Source organism: Dermacentor andersoni, chromosome 10 (assembly GCF_023375885.2).
Source record: "Dermacentor andersoni chromosome 10, qqDerAnde1_hic_scaffold, whole genome shotgun sequence".
In the NCBI taxonomy this organism is placed as follows: domain Eukaryota; kingdom Metazoa; phylum Arthropoda; class Arachnida; order Ixodida; family Ixodidae; genus Dermacentor; species Dermacentor andersoni.
In genome coordinates this window covers 23,761,437-23,774,513 of record NC_092823.1, presented here as the reverse complement: position 1 = coordinate 23,774,513, position 13,077 = coordinate 23,761,437, and the positions used below count along the sequence as shown (strand labels likewise).

Sequence of the window (13,077 nt, the reverse complement as noted above, 5' to 3'; positions counted from 1 at the left end):
GATCGCCCAGTAGTTTCCTCGTAGCAAGCTGCGCTACGTAGAAACTGAGCGACGTTGTACGGATTTCATGGTCGCGCACAAGTCGTAATATTTCTTCGCCGAATTAACCTTGTCCATCGTCGCTTTAACACACACCACATGAAGTAGTCATATGTAGCTACAGTTACACGTAATCGGTGATGAGGTCACAATCCGTGCTTCTCGCTTATGCTCGTCCCTTAGCTATATAAACCACACAGTCGCCATGTCGTAGGCTCGCGTTGAACGGCCAGCGTAGAGGTCACACCACTGATGTTATAACACCGTGCACAACGTTGTCGTCGTGTTGTCAGGCACACGTACACTCGCGATTCACGCACTACTCAATTTGCAGAGACATGCTGGTCCACCTGGCATCGTCTGGTGGAACCCCGAACTATAGTGCCGTACCTGCAAAATGCATCCCAGAGTAGATTCCCATAGTACGTGGCAGCTGCAGAATTTTTTTCACTTATCATGCCGATTTATTCTCTCATCTTGTTTACTTCTCCGTAAGTTTCTTTATTACAATTTCATGTGATTCGCAGTACTTTTAACTTTGTAGAGAGAACACTGCAGCCTGCCGAAAGTCAGCGCCACAATTTTAGCTCTGCTGAGAGCTTGCCAGCGGCAGGTTAACGGCGTATGATTAGGCGATCATTACGTGGGCAAGCATTTCCGAGCAAAATTGAACGCAGCTTCGAGGCTGTGTTACCTCAGTGCGAGAGCACGGAGAAATTCTTCATTAGGGCACCTCAATCAGCTTTCAGAATTTGGGCCGAAGTCCGCCTGAATCTAGAAACATCCCTCCTTATCGTCGTTCAAAGAAAACTGGCCACTGTTCTTTACCATTTGGCATTACGTACTGGTAGCAATGTACACCAGTTGTTTCTTTAGCTCCACCAAATTTTAAAAATGGCCTGTCACAGATAGCACAATTCAATACCTTGAAACTCGACGACGTGGAAAAAAACTACAATATTCCCAATCTGTAATAGGGTATTTAACAAAATTGAATGAGTAATTTCCCGAATAAATAATTTACGGCACGTTCTCCAACATATGAAGTGCAGCCGGCTAGTTGGCAAGGCGTAACCACTTTGAGCGAATTTTCAGGCTGACCCAAGTTTCAATACCTGAAACTTCATAGCGTCCGAGGAACTGAATTGGCGTTCCAGCTAATTTTGTTTCAACGCATAAACCAGCGTTACCCTAATTATTTATATAAAACACTGCCGGGGACTGGAAGGTGCCAGGAGCAGTCGCAGCTTGGAGATGCACTTTAGATTGTTGGCAGATGATGCGCGTTTGTGACCAGCAACAAACGTGTACGCTGATGCTGGACCACACATAACGGGAAGTGACGAGTGGCTGTGTTGCAAGAATGCCAGAAAGTGCCAAAGAATGGAGGGCGTCTAAGGTGGCATGGCAATGCGGGGGAGGTGCTTAAGGACGAGGACGTCCGGTCAATGTATCACAAACGAGGTGCACATCGCAGTGTGGAAGCAAGATATCTTCAAACACCAGAGAGGTACCACTCGTGCGAAACAGCTGGAGCTCGGAGTCGGCACTCTGGGCGGTAGGCATGGCCGTGAAGTTCATAGCGGGTCGTCCATGGCCTGTTGCATGGATGTCGGCACGAGAAAGTGCGTCGGCAACTGCGCTGGACTTTCCACTGACTTGACGAATCTCGCTGGTGTATTCTGAAATGTAGGCGAGCTGTCTGTGTGATTTCGCGGGGTGCGTAGGAGGTGCGGCTGGACGATAGTGCGGAAGTTAGTGGTTTATGGTCGGCAACGACATGGAATGAGCACCCCTCGGGTATATGTTGAAAGTGCTTCACAGTCAGATAAATGGCGAGCAGCTCTTAGCCGAACGTGCTGTAGTGGCTCTCAAAGGGCGAAAGCTTCTCAGAAAAGAAGGCGATGGGCGGCCAAGCACCAGCAACGAACTGCTGCAAGACTGCGCCGGCAGCGGTGCCCGATGCGTCAACCATGACATATCTTGGGGTACCGCAGTTGGGGTGGACGAAGAGCGTCGAGCTGGAAATGGCTTTGATGCCTCTAAACGCGCGGTCAGCGGTGTCGTTCCAGGCCACAGGAGTATTCGCTGTCTTGAGGCCCGAGAGAAAGTCGTGGAGGATCTATGCTATATTGGCGCAGCGAGGAAAGAAGCGGCGGTTATAGTTTTCGAGGGCAAGAAATTCGCGCAGTTGCGTGGTGGCGGATGGCTGAGGAACCTCGCTGATGGCTATGAAGCAGGTCGGGATTGGACGAATGCCGTGCTCGTTAACACGATGGCCGAGGAAATTTAGCTCTGTTACGCCGAACTCAGTTTTCGGACCGTTAACGACAATACCAATCTTGCCGAATCTCGAGAGCACTTCACGTAAATGGATCTTGTGAGCTTCGGTGGTTATGCTGTCGAAGAGATGTTATCAAGACAGGCAAAGCAGCACGTCAAGCCACGTAATACCTCGTATCCGAAACGCTGAAAGATCTGAGCGGCATTACGAAGGCTGAAAGGCATGCGCAGATATTTGAACCGACCGATAGGTGTTATAATGGCAGACTTCTGAATATCTAAGGGTTCCACAAGAATGTGGTGGTTGGCTTTCACCAAGTCGACCTTACTAAAAATGGTGCAGCCGTAGAGTGCCGACGTAAAATCCTGAACGAGAGCTAATGGGTACCGGTCAGGGACAGTGATCTTGTTGAGAGCACGGCAATCGCCGCAGGGGCGCCAGTAGCCGGTCTTCTTGGGACACCATATGGAGTTGCGAGGCCCAAAAATTGGAAGAGGAACGAATGAAGCCCAGGTCAAGCATGCGTTAAAACTCATTTTCGGCAACAGCTACACGATCCGGCACGAGGCAACGAGTGCGAGCAAACAGGGGAGGGCAAGTCGTGATGATATGATGTGTCAGGCTGTGAACGACCGCACACTGAAAGGATGGGTTGTCGGAAGAAGTCCGGAAACTCCGCAAGGACGGTTGACCAAGTGTCGGGGACGGCCATGTGCACCTGGAGAAGCCGTAGCTATGGAGTGCGGCAGGAAATGTCTTGGACAGTTTCTCGTCTGGTAATCTAAAACGCGACTGGGTTGCACGTCAACGACTAGTGTGTAGTGCCACAGAAAGTCGGCTCCAATCATGGGCTGGCTCAGGGCCGCCATGGCAAAGATCTAGCGACAGGTACGATCGGAGGCCCGTATAAAGAGTCACCGACTTTTGGCCGCAGGTCTGGATGGTGGATCCGTTGACCGCAGGTGAAAGGGGGCGAGTCGCGAGGTTGGCAGCGGTCAGAAAACATAGGAGGAAGGAGGCAAAAATCTCGGCGCCAGTGTCGGCGGCATAGCGAACTTTGATAACACGGTTGGTGACGTAGAAAAGTCGACTGGATCGGAGGCCTGGAAAAGCGGTTGCTGTCAGTGTTTGGCCCATCCATTTCCTGCGTAGGAGCAGTGCTGGCAGCACTGGTTTGGGCGAGAGCCATAGCGACGGTGCTACCAGCAAAGCAGAACGGAATGAGAAGAACGGCGTCCACAGTGACCGGCGCTGTAGCGGCGAGGTGGTGACGAAGAACGCAGCCGGCATGTTCGGATAGAAGGAACCTCATCTGTCAGTCGCGCTACTTGCTGTGTAAGCTCCTCGCAAGCTTCGACGAGACGTGCATAGCTTTCGCCAGCGGCTCCGTCGTAGGACAGAAGGTAACGAGGACAATGAACTGTGGCCACGGAGGGAAAACCGACATCCATAATCTTACAGGCCTACTGAGCCAGAGATTCCAGAGTCGAGGATGAAGACACGGTCAGGATCATGCGCACGTGCGGTGGAAGGCGATGCAGGAAAAGTTCCTGGAAAAATGCGCTGTCGGTTCAAGGAGAAAGGTAGCTTGAATGCGACGTGATAAGTCGCTAGGTAAGCGGTTGCCGAGCTCCTCCACAATAAGAAGTTCCTCTAATCGATGCCGCTCCATTTCAGTGGCGCGCTGGATGAGCATGGCGTTAATGTGCTCTACAGGCGGCCGACGGACTGGGAGCGTAGGACATCCCCAACAATGACAGCAGTAGTACGAGGAAGTACTCCAACGACGTGGTCGAACATGGTCAACTGCGAACTGGAAATGAAACCAAATGTACTGCGAATGGAGCCAAAGTTACCAGTCCGACGACCAGAACTCCGCGTGCTTGAGAGCGGAGACCTTAAGATCGCGAGGTAGTGGCGCTGACCTTAGTACTTCATTGGGAGAATCACAGGCCATGGCTGACTGGATAGAAGGCGGACTGCGAAGACAGCGGCGCGAGAGGTTCTTGCGCCCGTAGGCCCAGCGGAAGCCGCTGAAGCACGCTGAGCTGAGAGCCATGATGCGAAGTCCGGAATCACCGACTTGTGCGTCAATCAAAATTAGACGGACGCTGCTGGCTGGAGTCCACAAATTCTATTTTCAGCCAAGCCCGCTCAATCAGGCGGAAGTTTGATTCCGCCGATTCAGCACACGCAACGTTACCATGCTGGAAGTGTCCTCGTCATTTCTTTGAGCGGACCATTGTGGCACGTAGTAGTGAGCTACACCCTGTGAAAGTCCGTTTAAACACAGTGGATATGTAACAGAAGTTTGGCGGCTAATATTTAAAACTCGGTGCCATCCACAAAATTCGTTCCACGTCTATGTGCTTTAGGAATTAATTTAAATTATGGGGTTTTACGTGCCAAAACGTAGTGGGGAACTCCGGAAATTTCGACCACCTGGGATTCTTTAACGTGCACCTAAATCTAAGTACACTGGTGTTTTCGCATTTCACCGCTATCGAAATGCGGCCGCCGTGGCCGGGATTCAATCCCGCGACCTCGTGCTTAGCAGCCCAACACCATAGCCACTAAGCAACCACGGCGGGTTCTATATGCTTTGCAAATATGCTTTGCAAATCACTTTGCAAATGCTTTGCAAAAATAACTAGAAAGAAACGTAATAACTAAAAAAATGATCATATAAAATCAATGATCAAATGAATGATCAGTCAAATACGCATCTGTTCGCTCATAGATGTAATGGCCGCGATATCGAGTAATTTTTTATTCACGACGCGCGGAGAAAATCTGCTCGAAGACAGGATGAATACGCAGCCGAGGTAAGCATGGTATGGCGTGAACGATGAGCCTGTGGTTATCAATGTTCTCTCTTGAACACTGTTGAATGACATCAAAGGAAAATGGCTCGCCAACAGTTACACTATGTTGCATCTGGTCAAAAGCGCGCCCGAATATCATATATCCGGTCCATACGTGATGCTCTAAGCCGTCTTGTACGTTCTGAAATGGTTCAAGTGGCACACGTTCCAGACCAGAAACTTGGACAATCTCTCGGTAATGTGAAGGACAGATTACCAAAAGAGAAATTCCCAGGTGTTGTGTGCGCTGTCCCTAGCGCTGATTGTGACTACGTGTATATTGGCGAAACTCGTGACTATGAAGGCGTCTTAAACAGCGCAACTATAACATAACAAAATGTGAAAACTAGGGCATTGGATGAGCATGCCGCCTCAGGGGGCCACGCAATCGAATGGGGGACGGCACGTTTCCTTGCCAGGGAAAATGGGCTATCTCGAAACCTTTATCTTGAGTCGCTCTTGATTCAGACTACGCCGCACACTCAGACCAGGAGCGACGGCAATCTGCCGTGACTGTAAGCGCGCTGCCTGCGTCACTATTTCAGGCCTATTTAGACGAACTGCTCGAATATTTGTTTCTTTTACCTGTGACGAAGGCTGGTGAAACATATTTTCTTTAATATTTAGTTTGGTTAGCGTAGTGCCCCGGGTTCTGTCTACCTTTTGACGATGTTCCATCCCGACCAGGCAGGCTTCCGCCAAACGCTCAACTCAGTTCAAAGGTTAGAATTGCGTTACCAACCACACGTAATTTTAAAATTTGGTGCAGCTAGAAAATGGCAATATATTTTGAAGATGACTACCGCTTGTGTGTGCGCAGTGGATGGGAAAACAAATCAACGTTAACTTAAGGAAAAGAAGTATGTGCGATACAAAATGGGTTAACATTCACGGAGCGATTCATCAGAAGTGCAAGCTTTCTGTTTCATCAATGAACCCGTCGTCTCCGACGTTCGGACAGTTTGGCTTATGTATGAATAAATAGTAATTAAAAAGTAGCAGTATCGCCCGGAAGGCGAAGCATCGACTGCAATGTAAGATTAGTAGATAGCTTCACTGAGGAAGGATCGTAGCTTTGTCGGCGGTATAAACATGGAAACGTTCCCTTACCATACGAAATTTGTTGCTGGGCTAGTTGGTTCATGCTTAATACTGGTAAGCGCAATTTCAAGACAGGAAAGAAGACCGACATAGAAGCAGAGGACAAGCGCTAATATTACTGTGAAGACTTACCCTTACCAACTGCATTAAAAAGCACGGTGTAAGCACACACACGTAAACACGGATACGTAACTCTCGATGAGCGCGGATACTCTGTGTGAAAACGCTGGTGCGAGCAAGCCCGGCAGCAGCGTCGAGCGAAGTCACCTTCGTGCGGTCTATCGCTTCAACGCAAACTGCGCGGCGAAAACACGGCGCCTACAAAGGTATGAGCGTCGGCAGATCAAGATACGACACACTATTCGACAAGATACGACACACGCCACTGCACGCGACCGTTCAAATTACCGACTTGGCGGAATCGAAGCCGCACCCCCCCCCCTTCATCCATCCCGCGCTGCCTCCCCGCTTTCCGCCATATGTGGCTTGCAAGATCGAGCCGCGATCGCTAGTTCCCCTTGTGCGCCATCGCGAAATGCGTAGTTGCCGCCGCAGCGCTGTACCTGCCGCCCGCCCCCTCCCTCCCGTGCCCTCACGGCCTTTCGTGCGTGCAAGACAGAGCCGCGATCGCCAGCTTCCCTCACGTGCTTTCACTCGCACATACAGCATACAACTCACGGCGACGGTGTTATCGCCCTTTACACGGAACATGACGGCGACGGCAAATATGCAGCTGGAGTGTCCATATAATTGCAGTCGCAAGAAAACCACGAAGAAATATATTACAACTGTTCCCGACTGCGAGCCACCTACATTGAAATTGTTCTGAAGGGACCGTTACACAACTCACAGGCAATTCGATAAACTCGCCCTCGAGCAATGTCCTGCACACACATACACATTGAAACATGACTGAACAAAGTTCTCGACGAAACTTTATTTTGCTTTCAACGAAGGCATCTGGAAGAGCAAAGTTTGTTTTCAGGAAATAATACGGCATATCTATTTTAAGAAACAGGTAAAATTCCCTCATTTATCTTGCTACGTCCTAGGCAAGAAGCTCCCACACTATGTGAAGCTTGTCCTCCGTGACGTACCCTTCACGTTCAAGATCATCTATGCGAAATGAAACAGTGTCGCAGTAACAGCCGACGTTGCTTGTTTCTTGGGGTCTTCCATACAACTTAAGTACACCGCTATTTTTCCACACTTTCTGGCACCGTTTGCTTTGGGATGGATGTATGACGGTCACCTGAATGTTCTGACTGAAAGGCCACTGAAGACATTCGTCGATCACACCCTTGTGCAGCTGAATATGAGGATGCAGTAATAGACAATCTCCCTGTTTAACCAAATACACTCCTGGCGATACGTGATAGCCAGAGATGTAGCTCTTCTCACACGAGTAAGAATGAAAGCCTTTCCAATAGGCGTCGTCTTTCATTGCTTTGTATCCCTTAACAAAAAACTCATATCGCATAATGTTGATTGTGTTTAAGGCGAGTTCTTTTTCTTTATTCATTGCGCTCGGCCCTCCTTGTTTCTCAGTGTCCTTCACTTCACCGTTGCCCGCAACACTTCCGCCGCACTTTCTGCTGAATGTCCTTGCCGCGTCGTTCAGCACTTTGCCAAAGGCTTCCCTCAGAACATTAACACCGTCGCAAATTTCCTTGAGCATTTTCAGCTTGTTGACAGTTCGTTTCGTGACTTCTAAGCATTCCTTGAGCTCTTTTATTGAATAGGTTATTGCTGCTGAAAGCATGCGCGCCTCCCCCCTGTGGTCAATCGATGTTTCCTCGACTGCTCTAACTGACGATAACGTAACTGTAGATTGGGAAGCAAGTTGATCCAAAGTACTACTTCCGATTGACCTTTGTAGCAGTGTTTCTTTGACCGTGTTGATGGAACGTGAAAGGTTATTTAGGTGATCATTTTGGGCAATATAATCACTAATAACTTCGTCTAGCCTCTCTTTCATTTCAACTACTCGCAAGTTAAAGTTTGCATTTAGAGCCACCATCATTATTTTTCGGTCACTGTCTGACTTTTCTAGAGCCCAGGACCTCACAGCTATCACATAGTCTTGGCATTTGCTACGTAAATGCGCGGCCACATTGCTACGGAGCACGACCTCTGAACAATTAGGGCATGACGTAGAGTGGTGGTCACAGTCATTGCAAAAATGCTTGTTCAGCTCTGACGCAGCCAAAACCATGTTGCAGCCCCGTTCTTCATTCCAGCATTTTACCTGAAAGAGAAAAGAAGGTTCTGAGCAAGTTTCCATATTAGCTTCTTCATATTATCTTTGATATTAGTATCTCTCGTGTTATTCCGTGCCTTCGAACCACGAATATTTCAAGGGCGTCTACTGTTACATTGCGTGATGATGCATCAAGATATGCCTCGTCGCTATATTGCTATGAAGGGAAGCGAATGAATTTGTTCGCGAGGGGAGGCTTTCACACCGGCGTGAATAATGTTCTCTTAGCATATTCACCACAATACAAACAGAAACTGGTAGGAACAAAGAAGGAATACATCTAGCAGCCACAACTCCAGTAGAGGACAACATTACGAGAAGCATTGCTATTCGGCTTTTGTACATGCTATGCGCATACAGATGTACCATATGCGCGAACTGGTGGTATGTGCATTGGGATTGAGAGCGGCTGTCGAAGGTGAAATCCCTTACTACTATGAGGCAACTTCGTTTGCGCCGTTTGGGTGGCGTTGCGTTCACGTTCGGCGATCCACTTTCATTCCAGTAGGACAGCGCGGTGCTCACTCGTCTAAGCCGCACAACGACGAGGAACGGCTCGGTACATTAACGTATGCGTTCCTCGAACTCGGCAGCAGTGAGAGGCTTTCTGAGGCAAAGAAGTGCACTCGTCTGGAGTGGTTGTTACACAATTGGGACAAACAGCTCTTCTACGGGACGAAGTGAGGATGACAGACAAGACTGATGGTAAACTGCAAACGCTGCTACATTGGCCAAACACGCCGACGTTTGAATGGCCTCCTGAGAGAGCATCCGTACTCGCTGAAAGGGTGTGTACCTAGTCGTTTATCACAGCACTGCAAAGAATATGACTACACACCTATCTGTGAAAATTCACAATTTTAGGTAGAAATACGGAACAAAGAGCACGAGCGATTTGCGAAGCCTTTTGTATCCAGTCGCAAGGAAATTTCTTTGTTAGCGTACCATCTGTTTCTCTCCATAGCTGTTAGATTAGCTATATTGAAAACGTGACAGCCTGCTATGACAACGCACGTGATGCGATGATTTCATTCCTATACTGGCGCAAATACCGTGTTTTTTGTTGGTTTACTCAATTGAGAATGTTTTGCAATTATATTGCACCAGCAGCAATAAACCCGTTCTTCCTTTCTTATTAGCTCAATGACTTGTCTGTCACCCTCACGTCTTCAGGTGCAAGCTCTGTTTGTTACCGTCCCTTCTTGAAGCGAGGCATTTTCCCCGTCCATACAGGCATGCGTACACAAAGCCATCTGCAGGACACAGTGATTGTCCATCATACAACAACGCCATTTTTTTTCTGATAGTGAGAGAGCCGGCACGCTTACACAGCTTTTTCCAGCCTTTCTAACATAAAATGCCGCTATTATTTCTCTATCCTTGGTTTTTGTGTTCCACTAAAAATTTCGTGATCTAAAGCATGGGAGTGCATGTCCACCTATTCCAATGGCCCGCTAAATGCCATCTATACAAGCTCTTCAATTTATTGCACCCCGCCGGCTGACTTGCTCGTTCATTAAAACCCTGCCCTGTTTCTCGTGCATATCCCATACCACAGCTTAGCGATATGTGGCAAATCACGTCGCGTCTGCTGTCTGTTAACATAGTTTAACCATTGGTGGTGCAATGGGGCCTGGTATGCTCTTCTATTCGAGTGCACACGGCACTTAGGTTGCAAGCGGCACTGAAAATTAAGTTCACATTCTGTCGGTGGGTTACTTTCATCAAATAATGCGATAACGTGTGCGCATACGGCACAACGTGCACTGGTCTCCTGTATTTTTTCTTTGCGTGATGGTACGAAACATCGTTTTTTTTTTTTCTCACGATCCCTTCATATAATGTAGTGATAAGAAAACGAGGAAAACCATCTTCTGCTAACCCTGCTGTCGGATTTGAAAAACTTTGCTCCATCTCGTGTTGGCAGGGGTGCTTCATTCAGTGCTGCCTTTATACGCGTCGCCGCTATGACCCTCTTCCAAAAAGTAGAGGCTGGGCTGTTAAATTAAATGCCGGCGAGTACACGCTACCAACACGGCCAAGTGAAAGCGTTCCACTGACTTATTTTGGTCACAGGCGTAAATATATACAACACAGGCGCATTGAAGAAACAAAGAAAATATGGTTTGAAATGGTTTCGATGGGTTACTTTTGTTTGTTACATCCTTGCAGATGTGTGGTGAACTCCTTATATTTACGCCTCATGTTGAAATAAAATTGACTTGATAGTCTGCACTTGTCCATGTCTATGCTTAGCGCAACATCTTAAACATTATGAACCGACTTGCCTAAGAAGTTTTATTGAGGGAAGTTCTGATTATCAGCCACGCCAGTGGGTGGCTCTGGATTAATTCTAAACACATGGGGTTCGTTAACGTGCACGCAATACGCGGCAGACGAGCAGTTTACAGTTCGCCCACATCGAAACGCGGCCGCCGCTGCCGCGATTTGACCCCGCGAACTCGCGTTTAGCAGTGGAACGCCAAAGCCGCTGAGCAACCACGACGGGTGATCCGTGGTTGTGCGACTGCCGGTGGCGCCAGAGCGTAGTCCTTGGGACCACGCATCTGGGGCGGATTGGCCTCCCCGCTCTGTGGCTGCCGGAAATCTACTGCTCGTATATGGTCAGTTAGAGTATATCAGTAAATATGGCCGTCAAATTTAGTACTTAAGTACGACTTTTGATGATAAACGCATGCAAGCTAGCTTGCGACGCCGCGAAGAACCCGTTGCATAAAAAAAGGGGAGAGAACAAGACAGACGAGAAAGAAGACAAGAAAAATGCGTCATGCCTGCGTTAAAATAGACGACGAAACCGAAAGGACACCCTATGCCTCGTTAACTGATGCCATTAAGCCCAGCCAAATTGAAGTGCAATTCATAAATGAATGGCGCTAGTTTATACCCAAAGCTTGATACCCTGTACTTTTCTCATCGTACGAAAGTTTACATAGTTTTGACTCAGTAGTCAGTGAAACCTATGATTATGGCGAGTTCAATGTAAGATCATATACGTACTGAATACAGCGTCAAATTACCTGCCTTAAGTCCTATGTAATATTTCCATCTTATTTTTCATTTAGCTTGCACATGATTCCTCTGCTCTAAAAAGAAATGAGCCGTGTTTCTAACAAAGCAGCTCCATTTTCCTTTACGAATCTATTCAAAGAACTTTGCAAAATTGACCTGCTAGCAAACACAGACGCATTCTTTCCGTCGCGTTCTCTTACCTTCCGCCCGAGCAGGTTCTCCAACGGAAAGTCTCTCCACTCAGCGTCCTCTGGAAGAAACTGGCCACCGTCGAGTGAACAGGCGCGTCCGTCGTCGAGTACGCACTGCTCGTAGCAGCTTTTGCACAGCACGTGTCGACAGGGCAGAAAAACGGTCACTCTGGGCAGCACACCGCATGCGTCACATATTCTGTGCGCAGGAATAGGCTCGACGAAGCGCAGCGGTCTCCAGTCCAGTTCTTCGGTAAAACCACACAGCGTGTGCTGCCTCCCTTGAGATGCCATGGTGGACGGCGCATACGTCGACTGCGAAACGCCAACCAACTGTTCTGCGGAAACTTCTAAACGTTGCCAGCGTTCTGTCATAGAGAAAGAAATCGAACAAGAGGGGACACTCGGCAAAAACTGGCAACAGGAAACACGTCACGCCTAGTTTCAGCTCCATCCGTTAGTTGACCCGAGCTTCAGAAAAAAAGAATGTGAAATGAACTTACAGACAACGCTTTATTATTGTTGTTCTTTCCCACTAAAACTAAAAAAAGTTTTGTGTGCAAATTAACTTATACTTTGCAACTTACTTTTCTTGCCTTGCCTAGCAACAAGCTAGCGGCACGCCAGACGCGCGTGCATACGTCATGCGCCAGACAAACCGCAGGAGCGAGCGAGGCCGGCTGTGCATGTGAAGCTCCCGTGCTCGGCGACTCGTCTGTTTTGGGTGTAGCCCGTTTTGGGGCTTCCGGCGTTTTCTTGCGTTCAGTCTGCATTCAGTCGACGCGGCACCGCTGCACTACTGGACTACAGCAAGGTGAGGAACTTTTTTTGACACTCTGCGACTCGCTTCAAGCACATGTAGGCTTACTGCACAAAACTGAACCTATATAGTGACGCACTTATCGAAAAACAGCTGCACCGTTCAAGCCTAGTTAATTTGAGTTAACTACTCGTACTGGGAGATGTTTGCGACGCTTTCTAAGAGCGCAAGCATTATTATAACTTATTTCGGTAGTTTTTGGCCACACTTAAGCCGCACCTGGCTTTGTGACGAAAAGCGCCTCGACCTTGTGACGGAGTTTCGCGTGCACTGAATCTTACCGGGACAAGTTTTGGCGCTTTCTCTGACCCCACACATTATTGTAACTACTTTCTCTTCTTTTTAGGGTACTTTTCAAGCAGGGTGGCTGCGCTCGGCGTAGTGGCGCAGTTAGTTTCGCATGTACTGAATCTTACTGGGAGAAGTTCGTGACCAATTCTCTGACCCAAAAAGTATTGTAATTCATTTCGTAATTTTTTGGGATACTT

At 48.3% G+C, this 13,077-nt stretch overlaps 1 protein-coding gene across 2 annotated transcripts in view; it reads right to left on the bottom strand.

Moving 5' to 3' along the window:
• LOC126518977 (uncharacterized) overlaps positions 1-12,193 on the bottom strand; it is a 57,067-nt gene extending 44,874 nt beyond the window's left edge. The window contains exons 1-2 of one of the 2 annotated variants that reach the window (XM_055065122.2): positions 11,779-12,193; positions 7,206-8,536 (exon numbers count right to left, since the gene is read on the bottom strand). In XM_055065122.2, the coding sequence (XP_054921097.1) occupies positions 7,337-8,536; positions 11,779-12,144 (1,566 nt within the window). In that variant the 5' untranslated portion in view covers positions 12,145-12,193 and the 3' untranslated portion in view covers positions 7,206-7,336. Of the gene's footprint in view, positions 1-7,205; positions 8,537-11,778 lie in introns of those variants that run through there. The other variant, XM_050168572.3, reaches the window with a different exon arrangement.
• Between the last annotated feature and the right edge of the window lie 884 nt (positions 12,194-13,077).